The 22,392-nt window shown below is 39.6% G+C and overlaps 1 protein-coding gene across 1 annotated transcript in view; it reads left to right on the forward strand.

The window, feature by feature from the left end:
- The window catches only part of FRK (fyn related Src family tyrosine kinase), a 104,320-nt gene that overhangs the window by 66,731 nt on the left and 15,197 nt on the right, over positions 1–22,392 (forward strand). Inside the window, exons 3-5 of the mRNA XM_082730119.1 lie at positions 14,485–14,648; positions 16,567–16,735; positions 21,371–21,529. Coding sequence (XP_082586245.1) covers positions 14,485–14,648; positions 16,567–16,735; positions 21,371–21,529 — 492 coding nt within the window. The remainder of the gene's footprint in view (positions 1–14,484; positions 14,649–16,566; positions 16,736–21,370; positions 21,530–22,392) is intronic.

A 22,392-nucleotide genomic window follows, 5' to 3' on the forward strand; every position in this document is an offset into this window, starting at 1 on the left:
CTCTCTGGCTGCCTCTCCGTCTACTTGTGATTTCTCTCTGTCAAATAAATAAATCTTTAAAAAAAAAAAAAGACATGCTCATATAGAAAAGATATTTATATATTTGCTGTGTTACTCTGGTTTCTACAAGAGTAAGCAAATCATTAAAATCAAGGAAAACACTTTGTTTTACTATACATAATAATGATGGGTTGAAGCAAAAATGAGAATCGCTTTTTTACATTGGCAATTGGAAAGAAATCTGGAAGCAGAATTTTATGCTGAGAATATGTAGGCTGGAAAGATGAGGTCAATCAGAGCTTCAGTTGGATTCTCCCATTCAAGGTTTTACAATTTGTGATTATGAGCTCCGGAGCCTGGTTGTTTGGGTTTGGATTCTTCCTTTTATACGGGGTGGTTTTTGGCAAATCACTCAGCTTTCCTGTGCCTCAGTTCCCTCTTTAGCAAAATGAGGATTGAAAATAGTATCTAATAGTATCTACCAGGGCACTTGGGTGGCTCAGTCAGTTAAGCGTCGGCCTTTGGCTCAGGCCATGATCTTGGAGTCCTGCGATCCAGCCCCAAATCTGACTCCCTGCTCAGTGGGCAGTGGGGGAGTGGGGAGTCTGCTTCCCGTGCCACCCCCCAGCCCCATGGCTCATGTTCCCTCTCTCTTAAATAAATAAATAAAATCTTTTAAAAAAATATATAGTATTTACCTCTTGGTGCTGTTCTTTGGATTAGATGAGCTAATATAGTACAAGAAAGGTACTTAGGACATTGCCTGGCACAGAGCAAGCAATATATTTGCCATTGTCATTAGCAGTCAAGCCTGAGCAATAATGAGCTCTCAGACTATTTGACCCATCCTGGCAGCTTGCTGTCAAGACATAACAAAGGGACCGTGAAACTATGTTAATTGCTGTGTAGGATGGACCTAAGAAGATAGTGGTTTTGTTCTTTTCTATTTGAAATTTGTGATGTAGTTTCAGCATTTTTTTTTTTTTTTTTAGTTTTGGTAATTTAGGTTGTAAAAAACAAGGATTAGGTACAATAATGGAGCTATCAGGAGTGGGAGGGATGCCCAGCAAATGGGGTGGAATCTCAAGTATCAAGCATGTTTATCATCATATATAAATATGTATAACCCACCACGTTTTCCTGAGTGGGCCTTTGTCACAACGCCGAACGCCCAGGATTTTCATGTTTTTCCCTCCAGAAAGTAGAAATTAAAATTTTTCTCCACCACATTCAAACGTTGCAATGACTATATTTATAACTGTAAAACTTCCTGCTAGAACAGTAGAATTAGAGAATTTGGACAGAAAAGGACCTTCAGATCATCTAGTCATAACACTCATCTTATAATGGAAGGATTTGAAGGTCAGAGAGTGTAAGTTACTTGGCCAACGTAACACAAGTTGGTGTGAGCAAGGTGTAACCACCTTCAAAATGGGATCTTTTGACATCTTTTAAATATTACTGAGAAATCATGCCACTTTCTTTAAAATGCCCTCTGTTAGCTAGTTTGTGCCACTGGTGCCCCTAAAATTCAGTGGTTTGCTCATTTGCATGAGCACTGTTAGTTGTTTGTGCTTGGCGAGGCTCTGTCCGTGGTACCAGCCTTGGGTTCAGGTCCACGCAGCTTTCATGCTGGGACTCCGGGCAGGGGAGCAGCAGTGGCTGTGTGGGATGCAGCACTCTCAGGGTGCAGAGCAGAAGGTGGGGGCAGAGCAAACTATTCAGATTACTTAAAGCTCCTGTGAGGATGTGCCATATATTGTGTTTGCCCCCACACCAAAGGAATCACACAGCCACATCCTAAGTCAGTGAGATGGGAAAAGATGTTACACCTATTGGAAGCCACATCAAAGGCCAAGAAAGAATATTTCATTGACATGCCTTTTGTAATAAATGCAATTGAAGGCTCAGGATCCAATAGAAGAGGCACACTGTACATACTGAAGGGGTTCAGGACAGGTCCTGCCCTCCCCCCACCCCCACAATGTGCCACTTTGGCATGTGGATTAATTTGAGCTGAAGGCACTTGAGACCCTGTGGGTTCAAGAGAAACTTTTTTGTCCCTCACTTGAGCACATAGAAGAATCTAAATTGGGGCCTTTCCAGAATACGGGTCATTAACAAAGATACATTTTATCTGGGTGACTCATCTGTATGACAGGGCAAACTAATTATGAAGTATCTGCTCTTTTTATCACTCTGTGAAGTACATTTCTTTCCTCTGAAATCTCAGACCCCTACCCCCTTTTCTTTAGTTCAGAATGACATATATACCTCAGTTAGCTCGGCTGTCTTTGGAATTTCCATGTCCGTGTGAATTCCCCATATGTATGCTTATATTAAATCTGTTTTTCTCCTGTGAATCTATCTTATGTCAATTTGATTCTTAGTCCAGGTGGAAGGACCTTCGACGGTATAGGAATTCCTGATCCCCAACAATATACTGGAGCAACACTTTGGAATAAATTCAATAGCAGGAGTCAATATAGAGTGAGACCTGAAGGACCAAGTGAGCCAGTCTGCTTGCTTAGACCAAGAGGCTTAACAGAAGAGGAGACGCCTGGACGGGGCCTTGAAAAATGAATCTGTTTCTAATACATGAATAGAATGACATTCTAATTGGAGTTAGCGGTTTGTACAAATGCACAAAAACAGGAAGCAGCATAGTGCATTTGCGAAACTACAGATAAGTTTTAAACTTTGAAGATAGGGTACAGCAGAGAATTGTCTCGGGGCATCTGAACTTAGGCAACAGGACACACTTGGAAAGCTTTCAAAAGGAGAATGACAGGTTCAGACTTAGGTTTTAGAAGACTGCTTGGGTGACTGTGGCAGAAGGACAGTGATGATGAAGGCAGGGAATCCAGCATCTGAGCTGACTGCAATAGTCAAGGAGAGAGGAAGCCAAGGTGACCCCCAGATCTCTAGTTTAACTCTCAGGGTTTCAGGACGGCAGTGCCATTTCACTGAGAGAATATTCCATCTGGAAGGAAACTTGAGGAGTGAGTTTCGATTTGGTACATTGGAGCTGCCTGAGGGATCCAGAAGGCAAGAGTAAGGACAGCATTACAGAGGGAGTCGCCGATGTGCATTATATCATCAGAAGCTGGACGTCTGCAGTAGCTCAAAACACTGGGTGGGGCAGATTGTGTGAAGTCCCGGGTCAGAACCAATGTTGAAGGAGCAGATGCAGGTGGAGAAGCCTGAGACACAATGAGAAAGAGAGAGTAGAATCGTGGTAATGGAAGGAGTACAATGTTTCAAGGAGGAAACGTTCAGCCTCTGTTTCCCTTTAAAAGATGTCAGTTGCAGAAACAGGCTTTATCTGCGGTGTTACCATCATCTCATGGTTCAAGAGTAGCTTCCAGAGCTGTGAGCACTGCCGTTTGGGAGCTGCCTGAAAATACTTACTGTTTGGCAGTCGAGGGAGACAGCTGGCGTAGGGATCGGTTGGTATAAGAGTGTGGGATGCAGAGTTTTATCACCTGCTTTTGAATCATAGCACTAATACTTATCTGCTTTGTATCCAGGGGCAAATTACTTAATCTCTCTATACACTTCAGTTTCTCCTCTGTAATGTGATGAAAATAATATCCATATCCCACAGGGTTGTTATCAGGATTAAATAAAATATTACATAAAAAAGCGCGGAGCACACTGTGTGCTTGAGGCATCTGCTCAATAATAATGCAATTGCATTTTGTTCTTATGCATAAAGAGCGCTGCCTTTTGCACAGAAGGATGGAGGCGTCAGCCCCCCTTGCACTGGAAAGTGTGCTTTGAACTTTTCCTGGGAGTAGTGATGGCTCATGCTGAGTATTTGCAGTTGTTCACCTGTGTCACCCCTGAGCTCGTGAGTCATCAGGAGGATGGTTGGCCAGCCTTCCCAGTGCAGCCTGTCACTAGGGGATGGGTTGTCTTTATGTGAAAGGTTTACCTGAATGTGACCTGAGCTATGTGAGCACCAAGCGATGACAAAGGAAATGTAACCAGACAGACAGAGCCTCGTGTAACCGTCATTAAATCCTTATCTAAAATAAACAGCAGGAACCTATCTTATATATCATGGGTCCTCATTCAATATAAAGAAATTTCCAAGAATGAGAGCTATTACCTCTTGGAAATGTCTATGAATAAAGTGCACATTATCAATAGTTGTCATGAGTATGTAAAAACAGTGAAAAAAAAGTGGAAGAAGACAGTATGCTGTGAAAATAAATTAGCTAATACACAAGAAGGTCCTTTGTATTTTCGCAAGAAGATAAAAATTGATTTCAAGGTATTTTGATTGTCATTCATTACATGACACAGTGACTTTCATGGTCACTGTGTTTAATATGTCTGGTAGTTACTGAAAGTGGGTGGGGGCAAGAGGACTTCAGAACCCAAGTTCTCCAGCATGGGGAAAGTTTCCCAAGAGTTTTTTTTTTGTTTTTTGTTTTTTAAGATTTTATTTATTTGACAGACAGAGACCACAAGTAGGCAAAGAGGCAGACAGAGAGAGAGAGAGAGGAGGAGGAGGCAGGCTCCCCGCTGAGCAGAGAGCCCGACTCAGGGCTCGATCCCCAGACTCTGGGATCATGACCAAGCCGAAGGCAGAGGCTTAACCCACTGAGCCACCCAGGCGCCCCTCCCGAGAGTTTTGACAAGGAGGTGCAGAAAGATGCCATTCAGAAAGTGTTGAGATCTAAAACAGTCTCCTGAGGACTTAGTAAATTATAACTTGGTTAAAACAAACAAAATCAGGAATCGGGAAATAAGAGGTTGAAAGTTTTGCTGTTCCTACTGTCATTTGCTGACACCCCCAGATGACTCGATTTGGCTTTCAGCCCTGCACACAGCCAGCAGTTTGTTTCTGAACGCGGGCCTTTGTTTTTCCCATCAGTAAAGGAGGGATTGGAACTAAAGCACCTTTAAAATTTCTTCTTGTTCACATATATCACATTCTCTTTGTTGATAAGCCTAGTAGAATTTGCCAGGACTGTCTAGTCTAATATTGTTCTTTCTGAGGACTCTTTTCTAATTTGAAAAGGAACTGCAAACCTCTGGTGGGCAGAAACCCCAGAGAACTAGCCTCTTCGTCGTTGGCCAGCTCATTCCGTTAGCAATTCCTTCTTATGTTTGGCAGATGCACCTTTCTTTGATTACCGTTTCGTATGTGCATGTGTTTGCTTACTTCTACAAAAGGTTTTTAAGTTGGCTTACGGTGCGGAAACAGCGGAAAATACAGCTAAACATAAAAAAGACAAAATCAATGAAAAAGAACAGAGAAATAGATTTTGCTGAGCCTCTAATGGGAGATAATTATCACAGTTTAGAAGTCAGTTCAGCTAAGGATTCCCTGGCCGATAAGGCAAAAAGGAAAGCACGTTGTGCTGCCCACTGGCTTCTGTAGGAGGAGATGCGTTCTGGTTTTAAGCATTAAGTTCGAAGAGAAATGAGTTCGTGGGGGTCTTTATATAAAGAATACCAAGTATCAGATTGGACAGTGTTGAGCTGACTGTGTACACCTTGTCTCGCAGAGTCCATTCTTATATGGCTTCTCTAAAAAAACAGGAAGCATTATGTATTTGTTCTTATTTTAAAGTCACGGTACCTTTATTACTGTTGGTTAGGAAAACAGAGGGAGTAAAATACAAATCTGCCAATCTTTTCATGTTGGCAAATGTAATCATCTTTGCCCTTATGCAGTTATGGTTTTCACAGGGAACCTCAGCTGGGTTCCCTAAGCGGTAAAGGGCTCCGGGGATATGGGAACCGCCAGATACAGCCTCGTGTTTGCAATTATACTGTTCTCTTAATTTTGTGTCCCACTTATTTCCTTAACACATTATGTTTTTTCTTGTTACTACATAATTTTTATGATTATATTTTTAACTCTCAATTTTCAGATTTACTGCAATTTAACAGTCATTTAGCGCTATAAAAACGCGGCAGTGAACATCCTTATACATCTCGCTTTTCCTATTCTGAATGATGAACTGCATTTAGTTTCCCATATAAACGCTTTTATTGAATTTCATGTTGGAAGTGGACCCACGCTAATGGACGTGATAAGAGCCACCTCTTTGCAGTGTGTCTGTGTATTTATATCAAGAATGCTGCTGCTTATATTACTTATTACATTTTCTGTGTTTTCTTTTCTCTCTCTTTCTTTCTTTCTTCTTCCTTCCTTTCTCGTGTTCTGTGTTTTCTTTATGATGACGCATCTGAGAAATTCCTCTCATTTCAATTCCAGGAATAGTTGTTTTTTTGTTTTGGTTTTGGGTTTTTTTTGTTTTGTTTTGTTTTGGTTTTGGTTTTGAGTAGTGTTAATGTTACTATGTTTATTTAATGTTACTGTGTTCTTCAGGGAATCAGGTAACTGGATGTGTTTCCTTCAGGGCTATGAGCTGCCAGAAATGTAGAGAGTCACATCTTTGGCCTGCTTCTAGCAAACCTGGACCGGACTGTAAAGAACACCTTACATAAAGGATACCAGCCTTGTTCCCAGAGTGTCCTCCTCCATTTTTACCTTCTGTCCTCTTTCCTTTACCTACTTACTCTAATTTCTTTTATTTTGATAATTTGTGCAAGCCTTTGAGTCTTTCTGGAACAAAGCAGGGATAGTGCTAAATAAATGCATGTCAATATTTGGATTATTTCCTTAGGGTAAGTTTTGAAAAGTGGAAGCACTGGCTCTCATGTCACATTAAATCTTAGCCCAGTGAAAAATTTTCTGTAGGAAACTGAGATAATATAATCCAAGCATGTAAATTCTGGGTGATTTATTGCAGATATAATACTAAGTGAGTTGTTAGAGTCCCCAGAGGAATAGAGTCAACTTGTTTCCTGGAGACTTTCTCTGCAATATTCAACACTGCAAATGCTGTTTTCATATGAAACTATGGGAGAAACTCCCAGTTATCTAGCAAAATATTCAACATTATAATTATGTACTATTAATTAAAGAGATATTCATTTTCTTTTCTTTTTTTTTTTTTAAATTTCAGTGTGTGTGTGTGTGTGTGTCTTAAAGTAGGCTCTCCACCCAACATAGGGCTTGAACTCACAACCCTGAGAACGAGACTCGGGTGCTCCACCCACTGAGCCAGTTAGGTGCCCTGAGGTAATTCATCTTCTTAAGATAACATAAGTATAAACAGCAAAATTGACATTCTGTTCTGAAAATTTAAGAGTCAGCTTTGATAAGGAGTTGACTGACTTTTAGAAAGAGTTAGACCGTAGGGGTCTTGAGGATAAGACTGAGATTTTTTCTCAAAAATGTCATAAGTATTTGTACAGTATATAGGTCAGGCTCCTGATTTCTCGCTATATAATACAGGAGCGTCAACTTATGTGTAAACTGATGATGTCATCTTTGACTTAAAAAGGTACCTAGTAATTGGATGTGCCCTCAAGTAGTATTTTCAGTATGTTTTTTTGAGTCAACTAATGAAAACCTTCTCTTAATCAGGCTTCACTTAGCCCACCAGTTTAATAGAATTACTGACCAAGGTCCACAGCACTCTCAAATATGCCTGGCTGGAAGGCAGATGTCCTTGGGGGCCCACTAGCTGAGGTGTACGCAGGAAAGTAGTTCTGTTTGTTCCCTTCGGTTGTATTGTGTGTGTTCTTTCCCCTGAAAAGGAGTTAACAATTCTTCTGCATGATCCTGCCTTAATATTTTAAGAAGGCTGTACTTTATCCTTTCGAAACTATTCATACTGGGATCCTACTCTGTCTACTCTAGAACAAAATAGAGTATAAAATGAGTGTGTATCTTGAATTCTGTTTTAATGGGGATACAGTATAATAATTCAATGAAGTGTTACTTACTTGCTGGTGTAGACCCATCTGAGCAGGATTTCTGAGGCAGTGGCGGAGTAATCGCCATGGGCAGGAGTTATCATGGCTATCTTTGTTTGTAATAGTTTTGAAAAGTACAAATAAATGGGAATTTACAAGTGCAGGAGCTCTGTCACACTGAATTAATAGCAATTTCCTTATTTAATACATGTGGTGACCACTATGTTGTGTAGCCATTATTGTGCAAAGAGTGGAACATTTTACTTTGAAAGTGGTTCTCTTTTGTTGACAAAGCTTTTTGATATTACTGATATTCTAATATAGTACTCACACTTGGCACATTTAGATATATCTATCATCCTTTGTGAATAAATGACACTCAAACTCTCCCTGGGGGGTTATATAGATAAGATCATTATTCTCATTTTCTAGATAAGGAAACTGAAATGAAATTCCTTGCCTAAGGTCAAAGAACAAATCACTGGCGGAATAAGATTAGGGCGGTGAGTTCTTGATTTTCAGTCCTTTGTTCAATCATCTAAGTGAGAGTGTTTTACTCAGTATGGGAACAGATTATTATTGTCAAGAGGAATAAGGCTGTGCCCAGATGATGCCAGGAGACCAGCTGAAAAATGGAAATCTGCTCAATCAACCATTCGTTTATCTGTAAAGCGCCAAGCTACTCATTTCACTGGTATTTTTCACTGAGCTATTATTAGCTTGCCTTCTTGTCTTGTAGACATAGTCTCCAACTTTACGTTCATATTGTATTCTGAAGCTCATTTCTGGAGGTTCTGTCTTTTAAAAATCTGACTTTGGAATATCTTGTAATTCCTAATGCTTTAATATATACTGAATACTGTATTAGTGATGTGGTAGAGTGGGGACCAGACTCCTGGGAGGCTCACAGCACTACTTCCTGCACAAACACTCCCACCAACAGAGACGATATAAAGTAAGATCTCACCTTTAGGTGAGACTTCTGTATGCGCTATCTACCACTTAGAAAAGCATTTGAGTCTGGCAAATAGGACTGCAGTCCTAAGATTCCATCCCGATCACACAGTTTCCCCCCAGAATTAGTGACTCTGGAAGTGAAGGGGACCAGATAATCGTGTGACCTGTGTCACAGCCCTTACAGAAGTTCATGGGGGAGAAATAGTTGAATTCTTTCAACATTCAGCAAACTTTTATTGTACTCCTCCTACATGCTTACCTACATCTCTGAAATATATCCTAATTCTTAGGCATGTTCTAGTAGATTAATCTGTTGACAGGTGAAACATTTTCCCGTAGGTCAAATAGCATAAATGAGAGTCAAGATATAAACTCGGGATGCCTGGCCTTTTAGCTAAATTCATTCAATCGTGATGCTGCTGAGTTTGTTGATGGATAGTTCCATTATATTTTATAGTTAGCCGTATGGTTTTTGCTGATGAACTACTAGAATGCTTAATTAGTCTGAACTCAGTCATTCACAATAAGAACAGCACAAACATTATCATTCACTTATTGTCTGTAGAGTTTGGGATAGGTTTGGTCCAATAATAAAGATCACAATGAGCCAGAAAAGGAATAGAAAATTCATTTCTCCCTAGTTCTGAGACGCCCCCCCCCCCCCAGTTCAATCTTTGTTAGGAATAACAACTTGCAAACATCTGGGCTCACTACTAACAAATTAAAACCACTTTTAAAAAACAACCGTATATTTTGGATTTGATTATTCAATATTGATTACTCAATACTGAAAGGGCCTTCATCCTGACTACAATGTATTGAATTTCCCTGATGTAGCTTCTGTGGTCTAATTTGTACATCATATATATATATATGTATATATATATATATATAGAGAGAGAGAGAGAGATGGATAGATAGTCTTTCAGTCTTATTTAGGTTGAAAACTTGATTTAACCAAATAGAAATATCCATGCTTCCAGTTAGAGATAGAGTAGTTATTTCTGTGTTATGCTGCAGAATTTAAAAAAAAAAAAGTATAAATTTGAATGTCCTCTAAAAGTATCTGTATTCTGGGGCTAAGTGTGCTTTCCTCCCTTTAAAAATAAAGTTCCAGGGACGTGTGTCTTGAAATATTTGTATACTTACCTTTTTAATTTGCATCAGGCATTTCAGAAGCTTGGATTTCACTTCAGATTTAAGAGTTGGTGCATCACCTTCCATTCATCGAGCAGATGTTTATGTTAGTCCTTACTCTGTGCCAAGCTCTGAGTTGATACGGGGTGGGAACGGTGGGAACGGCAGAGCCGGTGCTATCAGGGAGCTACCTCTATGGAGATAAATAGTTTCAGAGTTAAACTGGGTGATAGGAGGGAGATGGGGGAGGGGCATTCGATAGGGTGGCGGAGAAGGGCGGCTCAGAGGATTTAAACTGAGATGGGAAAGAAGGGACCAGGTTCGAGGAGAAGACTCAGATTCCTAGGAAAAGCATCCAAGTGGTGTTCGAGGCTCTGAGGTGAGAATTATTGAAGTTGGCTTTTTTTTCTTTTTGTTTTCTTTTGTTTCTTGATCTTTTGTTTATTTATTTGTGAGAGAGAGTACAAGCAGGGGGAACAGCAGATAGAGGGAGAAGCAGGCTCTCTGCCAAGCAAGGAGCCAGAGGTGAGACTCCATCCCAGGATACTGGGATCGTGACCTGAGCCAAAGGCAGACGCTCAACCAGCTGAGCCACTCAGGCATCCCATTATTTGTTTTTAAAAGGACTACAACCAAAAAAATGGGAATTCAGGGCGAGAAAGCAACAGCCATCAGAAATGTTTGATTACTAAGGGGGAAACAATTGGAAATTTGGAGATTTCTCAAAGCCTGCTCTTTTATTTTAATGACGGGGAAACAGAGGCCAGGTGAGATTGATGAGTTTTTGGTCATATACAAGTTAAATTGTCACTCAGGTCTCCCATTTCCAGATCTATTGTTTTTTCTATTAATCGAAACTACTTTTATTGTGATTAAGAACTCTAAATGTATTGCAAAGTATTTGGTTTTTACAGTTGAGAGTTGAAACCTTTACAGAGTTGGTAAACATTTATTTAGGCTTTTTTTCATAATCAATAACAATTGCCAAAGCCATATCAATCATTGTGATTTGCATCCTTTATTAAGAAAATCACAGGAAGTACTTTAACCCTTCAGTCATTTATTGATTTTAGTCTCTAGCTTGGAAATCTTTAGCTCTTTTGTGGTGCATCAAAAAGGAATTCCTGGGAGCATGTGGGTGGCTCAGTGGATTAAGCCACTGCCTTAGGCTCAGGTCATGACCTCAGGTCCTGGGATCAGCCCTGTATCCGGCTAGGAGCCTGCTTCCCCCCCCCTCTCTCTCCTTCTGACTCTCTGCCTACTTGTGATCTCTCTCTCTGTCAAAGAAATAAATAAAATCTTAAAAAAAAAAAAAGGAATTCCTGTTTCTGTTTAATTTCCACACAGTCCACTTCAGTTTGAAAGTAGATATTGTCCATCTTGTTTAAAAGAGGGGGGTGTTTTTATTGCTTCCAATCATTTCCGATTATACCCCTATTGGCTTGCTAGACATCTCTATAATTTATGTACTTTCCTGTTTGATAAATGGCAAAGCTTGAATTTTCAAGCCAATCATTTATATAAATTGCTGGTATGCTTTCTATTTAGCTACCTTTCTGCTTCTAATATTTCTGTTACTCTGTGGAGAAATGAATTGGGCTAATACGGTTGACAGCTCTCCTTGATTTTTCTGTTAGCCTTTTAATCCATATATAGGAATTGTTATGAGCTTAGCTCTACATCATGGTAAAACCCTTCCATTTGGTGATGATTATATAGGGCAACTAACATTGTCCCAAGAGTCACAGTCAGGGGGAATGGTAACCTGACAGATCAGAGAGTAGAAGAATAAGTTACAGATACTTCAGAAATTGTAATTAAATAAACTTATATGACTTTTGGAGTACCTAAGTGTACTCCTACCCTCTGTATTATAAGAAACTAAAATATTTTTCTGTATGCAGATGATGTGATCCTTTTTTTCAGTTATTGAGGAAAAATTGAGAAAATTATAAAATATTTAAAGTGTACATGTGATGATTTGATATACATATACTTTGTGAAAGGATGACTCCCACTGAGTTAATTAATACATTCATCACCTCACATATTTACCTTTATTTGGTAAAAGAACATTGAAGTTTTTTTTCCCCCACCAAAGATTTTATTTATTAGTTTGAGAGAGAGAGAGCATGCGTGCATAAGCAAGGGGGAATGGGAGACAGAGTGAGAAGCAGACTCCTTGCTGAACAGGGAGCCTGATGTGGGACTCGATCCCAGGACCCTGGGATCATGACCTGAGCCAAAGGCAGACACTTAACCGACTGAGCCACCCAAGCACCGCTAAGAAAATTCTTTTAAATTGATGTGTGACATATGTCACTAAAGTACAGTTTGTAAGAGTTTGGTTTGATGAGCATTCAGAAGGTGAATACTCCCATGTAAACCAGCACCTAGTCAAGAAAGAGAATCTTATCAATTCACCAGTCTGACTCCAAATATCAGTAGATTTGCTAGTTTTTAACTAATAGTTTTAAATAATTTTTGTGAGATTCATTCATGTTCACGTGTGTATTTGGTTTGTTTATTACATGTCTGTACAGTATTCCCTGGACGAACATACAATAATTTCTTAGTCTCTTCTACAGGTGATGGAACTTTGGATTGTTTCCAGGGTTATACTCTTGCAATGCTGCTAAAAGCATTCTTGTACATGTGTTTTGGCACCTATATTGTGCCTTTTGTTGATTAAATACATTGGTGTGGAATCACTATACACTAGGTAGGATTATGTTCAACTTTAGTAGATCATGACTGTTTTCTAAAGTGATTGTGAAAATTACACCACCATCATCTGTCCAGGAGAATTCTAGTTACTCTGCTTCCTTGTCACCCCTTGCTATTATCTGTTTTTTATTTTAGCCGTTGTGAGGTGCATTGATTATTCTGTGAGGAAAACATTGTCCTCGCCAGCAGCGTGCCCTCAGTAAACCTCCGTGCTGGGACTGAGCTGTTTTCTACTTGGTCTTCTTTCCTTTAGTGAGAGTGTTGCTCCAGCTTGACTGATTACCGGAGCACAAGTTTCTATATCTTGCAGGCAATTCAGAATATCTGTATTTCTGGTAAATGCGCTCAGTACTTACAAGTAATTATGCTAAATGAAAGGTGAGTTTATGAAGTGCATTAGTCAGTATTCTGAATGCAAGTGCTTTAATAAAGCCACCAATTCAAACTAGTTTAAGTGAAAAACGTGGTTGACTCTTCTGGCTGAGAATCCAAGCTTGGGGGGCTCTAGGGGCTAAGCTTTGCCTTCCACATCCCGGAAAGAGCTTCTCAGGCAAGCTCTCTCCCTGTATGGGGACAAGATTTTGCCAGGAGCTCTAAACTCCCAGCAGTTAAACAGAAACAAAACCAAAACAACAACTATAATGATAGACTTCTTCCTGTTTTCCTCGAGCTCTATAACCCACGTCCTACAACTGAGTCTTCTTGGCTCTTGTTCATTCCTTGGCTCAGGGTTGGCATCTGTACCCCAGGACAACATGCTCTTAAAAACAGTGATTCTCTGGAAAAAGGTGGGGTTCTGATTCCAGAAGACGGGAGGATGGTTGGTGGCAGGCAAAATCAACATCCTCTCTGTGTCAGATGATTTGCAAAAAGGTGTGCGGTCTGTTTATTCCTTTAGCTAATGCAGAAGTTGCCCTTGGATCAAGTGATCGTGTTGGAAGGTTGTATACATGGATTGCATTATTTGGGGCCCCGTGGAATTGCTTTTATTGAACTGTACTTGGACATTCTGTTCTCGGCCTGCATTTAGAGACAGTATAATGAGCTGCCCTGCAGATTTCCTTATATTCCTGTCAGGTAGTACTGAGGACACTGTTTTACTCTCCAGTTCATAAGATTTCATGGGAGAATATTCTCCATGGCCTCTGTACCAGGAAGAGTTGAACTGTTTCTTTTTTTAAAAGATTTTATTTATTTGTTTGATAGACAAAGATCACAAGTAGGTAGAGAAGCAGGCAGAGAGAGGAGGAAGCAGGCTTCTGCTGAGCAGAGAGCCTGATGTGGGGCTTGATCCCAGGACCCTGGGATCATGACCCGAGCTGAAGGCAGAGGCTTTAACCCACTGAGCCACCCAGGCGCCCAGAGTTGAACTGTTTCTAAACAACTTTTATGATTTTATCTTGTGATATTTCTGAAACTGATAATGTTCCTTCCTTGCATTGCTAGTATGAGAGTCAATTTTTTTAAAAACTGAGCTCTACACCCAGTGTGGGGCTTGAATTCATGACCCCAAGATCAAGATTTACATACTCTACTGACCGAGCCAACCAGGTGCCCCTAGAATGATAGAGTTAGTTTTATGGCTTGTTTGAATCAAGTCCAATAGATCTCTAAACCTAGCTTTTTTAGTGGTTACCTCACTCTTTTTTATTTTTATTTTATATTTCCTTTAAAATGTGATTTCCCAGTTCTTTGTCCTTTTACTTCGGCTATATATTTTTTGTAAACTTCCTGAAGTCTTTTCTGAAACCAAGTTGTGAAATAAATAGAACTTATGAAAATTTTATTCCATGTATTGAAACTATCACCACAAAATGAGTAAATCTGCTTGGCTTTGGCAAGAAGTGTATTAATAGGACTTACTTTGTGTTCCAGTTTTAGATGAGAGGGCTGTGAAACACTACAGAATCAGAAGGCTGGATGAAGGGGCGTTTTTCCTTACCCAGAGAAGAACCTTTTCAACACTGAATGAATTTGTGAGCTACTACACCAAGACAAGTGATGGCCTGTGTGTCCAGCTCGGAAAACCATGTTTAAAGGTGAAATGCTTTCAAGATGGTTCATTTTGAAGTTAACCTTTTGCCTTCAGATATTGGAGTATCTCTCATGTGATGTGTGTGTTCAGGAGCAGGGGGAAAAAGGTCATTTGATTACCTGAGGCATGGATAGAAAAACTATGGCCTACAAACCCATATTGTCCCACACTTATTTTTTAAATACTAAATATTTATTGGAACCTGGGCATGTTCCTTCATTTACAAATTGTCTTTGGCTTTTCTCTGTACTAGCAGCATTTAATACTTGCAACAGAAACTTCATGGCCCGCAAAGACTGAAATACTTACTATCTCATTCTTAGAAAAAGTTTGCCAACCCCTGACCTAAGGCACTCACTCAAGACAGAAAGTATTCATTCTTTCACTAGGAAATTAATCTGGTGTCCTGCCACTAGAGCACTTAATGATATCTCTGGACGGGGGAAAAAGTGCCCGATCTTATTTAGATCTGTACTCAAGAGTATTAATATGAAAATACTAGACTCATTAGCTGGTCTGCATAGAGATGTCATTTAACTAACTGTTCTAACAGTTTGGCCGGGCCAAACATTGATAGAATTTATCTACATCTATTAGTTGTGGCATGTCTAACCTAGACTTATTTAAAGTTGTAGAGTGGTCAGGCACTGGTGTGGGACAAAACCTCAGCTCCTCATCAGAGTTCAGGTCTTGTGTCCTGTCAAGGGACAGCCAGCCCTGTGGTTTATGTCTGGATGATGAATGAAAGGCTCCTGGTAACACCTGACCAGAATTTTATGGACAGGTAGAAACTGAAGAATTTTGTTCAGTATGTATGTGTAGGGAATTCATTGACTTAAATCTTGCCAAGTGAATGTGCAATTTTGGTATAAGTACATGCATCTTAGACAGTGTAGACATGACCCACAAGAATATGTAAGCTCATGCTAAGAATAGCTTACCTGATGAAAGATGTGGCTTAAAAAATACTCAATTTAACCAATATTGTTGGATTCTTCTGGGGACAAATGTTCACAAAGAAGCATATACCGTCTGTGTATTCAATGTGCTGATGATTTGACAGAGGAGCTAAGATAATTTTTTTTTAAGATTTTATTTATTTATTTGACAGAGAGAGAGATCACAAGTTGGCAGAGAGGCAGAAAGAGGGAGGAAGGGAAGCAGGTTCCCCGCTGAGCAGAGAGCCTGAAGCAAGGCTTGATCCCAGGGCTCTGAGACCATGACCTGAGCTGAAGACAGAGACTTAGCCCACTAAGCCACCCAGGCGCCCCGCTAAGATAATTTCTGATGGTAGATTATGAACTAGACGATGGACTTTAGGAGGGCAGGGGTCTTGTCTGTTTTGTTTACTGAGTGGGACCTTGTTGGTGTTTGAAAAATATGTATTTACTAAATGAACAAGTACATGAGTGAATGAACAAATAAATAAATGATTTTGAAAGAAGATGGACATTTTAATTATGCAAAAATATCTGATACATATGGTAAATGTTATAGGCCAAAGAATTTGGGAATTATTTGCAAATCAGGTGGAACTTCAAATGGGCCTTAAAATTGGGAGGATTTAGCTAAGCAAAAAGTCAGAGGAAAGTCACGCCAGACCCATGTAGAAGTGGCATTGGATGTGGGATGGGTCAGATGGACAGCAGGGTGCCTGATGTAGCAAGAATTAGGGGGGGATCAGCTCAAATAGCAAAGATACAAGTTCTGCCATGATTGCCTTTTCATTTTAAAGCAATGAGAATAAAATGTACAATGTTTTGGTTTTAAAAATGGTGTCTTTTTGCCCGGCTAGCTCAGTCGGTAGAGCACGAGACTCTTAAAAATGGTGTCTTTTTAAAAAAGTGCCTGGACTATTATTTTCAACCAAAAGAATTGTCAAATCTTTTTCTTATACTTATTCTAATTATTCTGTGAAACAGATACAAGTGCCAGTGCCTTTTGATTTGTCGTATAAAACCGCGGACCAGTGGGAGATAGACCGCAAGTCCGTCCAGCTTCTGAAGCGATTAGGATCTGGGCAGTTTGGTGAAGTGTGGGAAGGACTGTGGAACAACACCACTTCAGTAGCAGTGAAAACATTAAAACCAGGTATGGACAGAGAATGTCAAAGGTTAAATGTCAGATGTTGATTTTTAGAAGCTCAACTTGCTCCTGTCAACGTCCAAGGGGTCACAGGACAACCGATGAAGGCACCAAGCAAGTGTTGTGATCACTTTCTCTGGGGCAGATGACAATAAAGGATAACATGATTTAGATTATAAAGGCAAGAGCAGGTGCCTGTGATCAGCTAATGCTTAAGATATCCCCAGGGCAAGATTTCAACAAAGTATCTCTTCTCTAGAATTCCGATTATCCCTCTTCCCATTTTTTCCTAGCCTCCATTACAAACACTGAAAATACTGAAATCAGTGGAACCTTGGAGATCTTCAGGGATCTGAAGGGAGAAACAGTTTTATTCAACACTAATTATTTATGGTTAGAAGGTAAAAGGGTCCATCTAAAAGCGCTCATATTTGGAAATGTAAGAACTATTTTTTTCTTCCATCTTCCTTTTTCCTATCATAGAAATTAGAAGTACACTAAAATCGTATTTATTCAGGCAGGCATTATCCCCTCCATTTTAAAAGCAGGATAAGAAAATTTAGAAAGATTAAGTAACTTTCCTAAAACTTACTAGTCATATAAAACAAAGTCTCAGTTTTATCATTTACAAAAAAGAAGGTTGTGGGACGCCTGGGTAGCTCAGTTGGTTAAGCAGCTGCCTTCGGCTCAGGTCATGATCCCAGCGTCCTGGGATCGAGTCCCACATCGGGCTCCTTGCTCCGCAGGGAGCCTGCTTCTCCCTCTGATTCTGCCTTCCACTTTGTCTGCCTGTGCTCGCTCTCGCTCGCTCTCTCTCTGACAAATAAATAAAATCTTTAAAAAAAAAAAAAAAAGAAGGTTGTGTGTGCTATGGTGAGTGCTGTGAAGTGTGTAAACCTGGTGATTCACAGACCTGGACCCCTGGGGCTAATAATACATTATATGTTAATAAAAAAATAAAAAAATTAAAATAAAAAAAATGAAGAGCATCATTAATGCAAATACTTTGAATAAAGTCTGGTTCACAATAAGTGACCAGGAAAAGCTGTTCTTATTTTAATTATTATTATTATTGTTATTGTTACTGTAAGGTCATTCAGTGGCAGAACTGGAATTCAAGCCCACATCTATCGCTGCTGCGTCTCCCTAGGGAAGTGACATTCTATGACAGTGTGACTTTACTATAGTTGCCTCACAACTACTTCTAATAACATAAGCAGGAATAATAACCAGAAGCTAGAATATGGTTCTCTGGGGGACCTTCCTGCTTTCCGAACCCAGAATACTTAAGGGTTTAGTAAACTGCCCGGTGGCACAACTGGAGCCTCTGGGTGCCGCTGGGTAACAGTCTGGTGTAACACCATGGTTCCCAAACTGTGTGCCAGGGCACATTGGGGGCACCACAGTGAATTCACAGGGCTGTCACAGGATATTTAAAAGTTTTGAGCTAAGCTTGAATACCACACAGTTCAGTATTAGACCATGTTACACTCTTTTGCTGACATCATATCTTTGTGAGATCCACCTGCGAGATCCAAGCAGAAATCAATGTGGGGCAGGAAATGAGCAGAGCCACATTTTCTCTGCTTCCAAGACTTGAAAAATCGTGTTGTGTCCCATAAATGTAAGTATCTCTTTAGTAAGTAATTGTGGTGAAGAATGAAATAAAAATTATTTTTTCTTTTGATTTATCTGTATTACTTTTCAAAATGGGTGTTAACTTATTGGAACACAAATACTTTTAAAGTTGCTTTGATTTAACCAAGGAATCAATAGAACTGTTAGATATTGGCTTAGGGGCAACATGAAAAAGGTTCTTGAGACAGTGAAGGTGCCATGAAGCGAGAAAGTTAGGCCTGTCTGGTGTGATAGTAGGAGCATAAAGTTTGGTCTAAGTTAGACCTGATTTCAGCCTTGGCTCTGGCTTCTGTGACATCAGATGATTTATTAATCTTTTGAATCTCCTCATCTGGAAGTGGGAATTATAATAGTTCCTACTTCACAGGGTTTTATGAGGACAAATTGAGTCAATGTGTATAAAATACAGGCAGTGAGTGCTTATTACTAAATGTTAGCTTCAGTGGGGCTGCTGGCAGACGTCCACTGACGTGCGATTTGCTAGTACAGCCCTTCTGTCTCAGCATCTACACTGGCCTTCTCAAGTGATGGAGAAGCACTTCTGAGTGGCCAGATGTCATGTTGAGCACTCCAGGTGAGGACGATCTATTCCAGCACCTGAGATGTTCCCAATCACTGCATATATGTTATTTTGAATTCTAATCTTGTTGACAGTTGAGCCTCAGCTTTATTTCCCAATCTAATCATTCTTTCCCCAAAACGAAGCTGCTAGCTATTCATCTTAACATTGTTCTTTAAGGAAGGCCTTCTGGAGGTCAAAAGAGAACAAAAAAAAAATTGCATTTCTTATATTAAAAAAAAAAAAAGCCACGATAGTTTTCTCTCCAACAGGAATAATTATTATTGATTTACAGTGTAATAGCAGCAAACAGCTTTGGTGATTGGTTAAATGTCTTCACTTCACCGGGGCCATTAATCAATCTCAACAGCTATTTATTGCTTAGCAGACTACCACGCAATAAAGACGAGCCTGAAATCAACTCCCACAGTAGCTATGACAGGCAAAAATTAATATTTAATGTTGCATTACTAGCTGAGTTGAAATTGGGTCTCTGCTGTGCAGCTGGTCAGCTGTAACCGGTGCAGCCATGGAATGTTCTGAGCAGACGTCACCTGCAGAGGCTCCTGAAGTCCCCCATGGGTCCAGCTCTTGTGCATTGTCTGATTTGGCGATGATTTGAGTGTCCTGCATTCCACGGATCTGACGGCGACCAAAGCATTTGTGTAGAAGCATACTGTATACATAAATTGCCTGAACGGTGATCATAATTGCTTTTATCACTGGAAGCTTCATGAGTCAGATTATTTTAAGGTGGGGTGGGGAGAATCCAAGTGTATCCATATTTGACCATAGACCAAACTAATTGTAACAAGAAGAAAGTCCTTTATCATGTTTCAAGTGCCTCTTTTCTTCTGAGCTCCATTTCGCCACTATTTGATTATGTGGAGCAAACCAGTGGTAGGGATGAAATGGAGGAACAGAGAAAATCCTGATGGAAATGAGTATTGGTCCTTTTTCTCTATTCGTCCTGTTTCAAATCCTTGCCCCTTTCCCTCCTCAGTCTGTGAGAAAATACTTAGAGTTGATGTGTTTGGCTTTTTTGTGAAGTATGCATATTAATAATAATATAAATCATAACCAATAGTCATTGAAAAAAAATAAATATATGTATATTTATGCCAGATATTGCTATTTCCTGGAGATGATATTATGATATCAGTAAGGTTTTTAGCCATGTTTTAAGATGAAGAAATTGAAGTTCAGAGACATTTGGTAACTTACTAAAGATCACACAAGTGAGCTAAGATTTGATCAGAATCCGTGTTTGACCAAGCCTGTGTTCTGAACTTCTACACTCAAGGGAATACCAAAGGACAGACTGCCTAAATGCTTTATGTGAAATGATCTGCAAGTCACATCTAACTCTTCTTAACGTGATGTTAATAAACCAGTTGGAGTGTGGTCTTAGAATGTCCAAGCTTCCCCATGCCTGGGTTCCAATATCAGTTGTGAAGTCTTCATCATGAGTTAGATGAATGGAACCATCCCTTTGAGCTTCAATGGAAATGTTATTTGCACTGTCCACAGGGAATACTGAGATGTGAGGTGACAGGATTCCTTCAGTTACAGTAATGTCTCTGAAACATCATATCCTAAAAAAGCATGAAAGATTTTAAAAAATTACCAATGAAATGTAAGCTCTGGGTGTCCTTCCTCCTCTTAGATTTTATTTGTTAATTATGGGCACTTTACATGGTAACAGTTGAGCCATTAAAATACAATTTAATTGTAGGTGACTCTTTCAAATAGCTCCCAATACTGTCTCCCTTATTATTCTGTTAAGCTCTTAAGAGTCTGACTAATATGAGAGAAGATGTTGAAGACCAATTTGAAGTTAGACATAGAAGACTGGTGGAAAAAAAAAAAATAACCTCTAAGTTTTGGGTGTAGCCCTTAAATGTTTTCTGCTTGGCCGATACCATATATCCCTACAGAATTAAGAACATAAATATGGCAGAATGTCATTGCTTCAGGGTTGTTACCCAGCTGTTCCCACAGTGGGTACCAAGGACGGGGCAGCTATCTGTCTTCTCTGGATCCTGGACCTAAAAGGTCTGGCTGCAGTAATTAAACATTCAGTGTCCTCCAGCATTCATGGTAACAGAATGTCTTCTCTCTGTGTTCTTAATTTGCTGGCCTTGTTTTATCAATTAGACTGTCAGTCACTCCTTTTCCCTTCATTTTTCATATGGACCTGTGTCCACCTCTTTTCACCTACAGGTCATAACCCATAAATTACACCCCCTTGGTGTACCCACACATTAGTTATTAGGTTGCCCTGGCTGGACTGATTCTTTTCTTTGATAAATCTGAAGATTTGTGACACCAGTGCTCTTCCTTTACGGAGAAGCAGGAAGCAATCTTGGTGATTCCCACCAGACTGCTGTGAGGATAGGAATGCCTCAGTAACATAAAGTGATTTCCTCCTTTTCTTGTTTCAGGTTCAATGGATCCAAATGACTTCCTGAGGGAGGCACAGATAATGAAGAACCTAAGACATCCAAAGCTTATCCAGCTTTATGCTGTTTGCACTTTGGAAGATCCAATTTATATTATTACAGAGTTGATGAGACATGGAAGTCTGCAAGAATATCTCCAAAGTAAGCTAAAGACTTAATAAAAGGAAGAAAAAGAGGAATTTAGTTTAGCTAGTCCTATAAATGTCAATTTAGCAAGCCTTCTGTAACCCAAAGGATATTTACAATGTGTATATCTGTGAGAATGAATGTCTCAACATTGAAAGGCTCGACTACATTTTAATAGGAGATATACTGTGTGCCAAAAGGAGGAAAAATATTGATGTAGCAAAGAACAAATTGTTCACAATAGACATAGTGGAGTATGTAAAGTAATGTAGAAAACTGAGGAATAGATGTTTTACATGATGCATTGTTTGCTATAATAACTAATGGAGCATTATCAGTCATGGACCAATTTGTTCTATGGCCCAGAATTAGGGGGTGTGGAGTACTTTTGGGGCAATAGAGGGAGAGGTACCCTCATTCTTTTTCCTTTGCCAGTGTTTGACAGCATCGTACTTGTTGGTGTTTAAAATACGTCCACTGCTAGGCAACATTAGAATTTTTAGACTAAAAAGCAGAAATATATTATTGCTTTATTTCTACATCTGCTTCCTATAGTCAGAGAAGACTTAAGGGCATTGTGAAATTTTGGTGTTTATTGCAAATGAATAATTTAATACGCAACAATATAATGAGTATTAAAATGAGACGTTCAAAGTAGTGGAGATCAAGTACTGAAAGAATAATTCATGCCTAAAAAAGAGACTTTTTTCTATGCTTTCCTGAAATGACAGAGTGGTATTGATGGGACGCGTACAGGTAAAGGGAGGTGAGAATAATAGAACAAAGATATTAGAAAGATAAGAGTGTTCTCTGATTTCAGGGTGACTTGTGAAGCTGTTGGTATTAAATGGCAAAAGTGGAGAAAAGGAAAAAAGAAC

The sequence above is a fragment of the Mustela nivalis genome (assembly GCF_964662115.1).
Source record: "Mustela nivalis genome assembly, chromosome: 5".
Taxonomy (NCBI): domain Eukaryota; kingdom Metazoa; phylum Chordata; class Mammalia; order Carnivora; family Mustelidae; genus Mustela; species Mustela nivalis.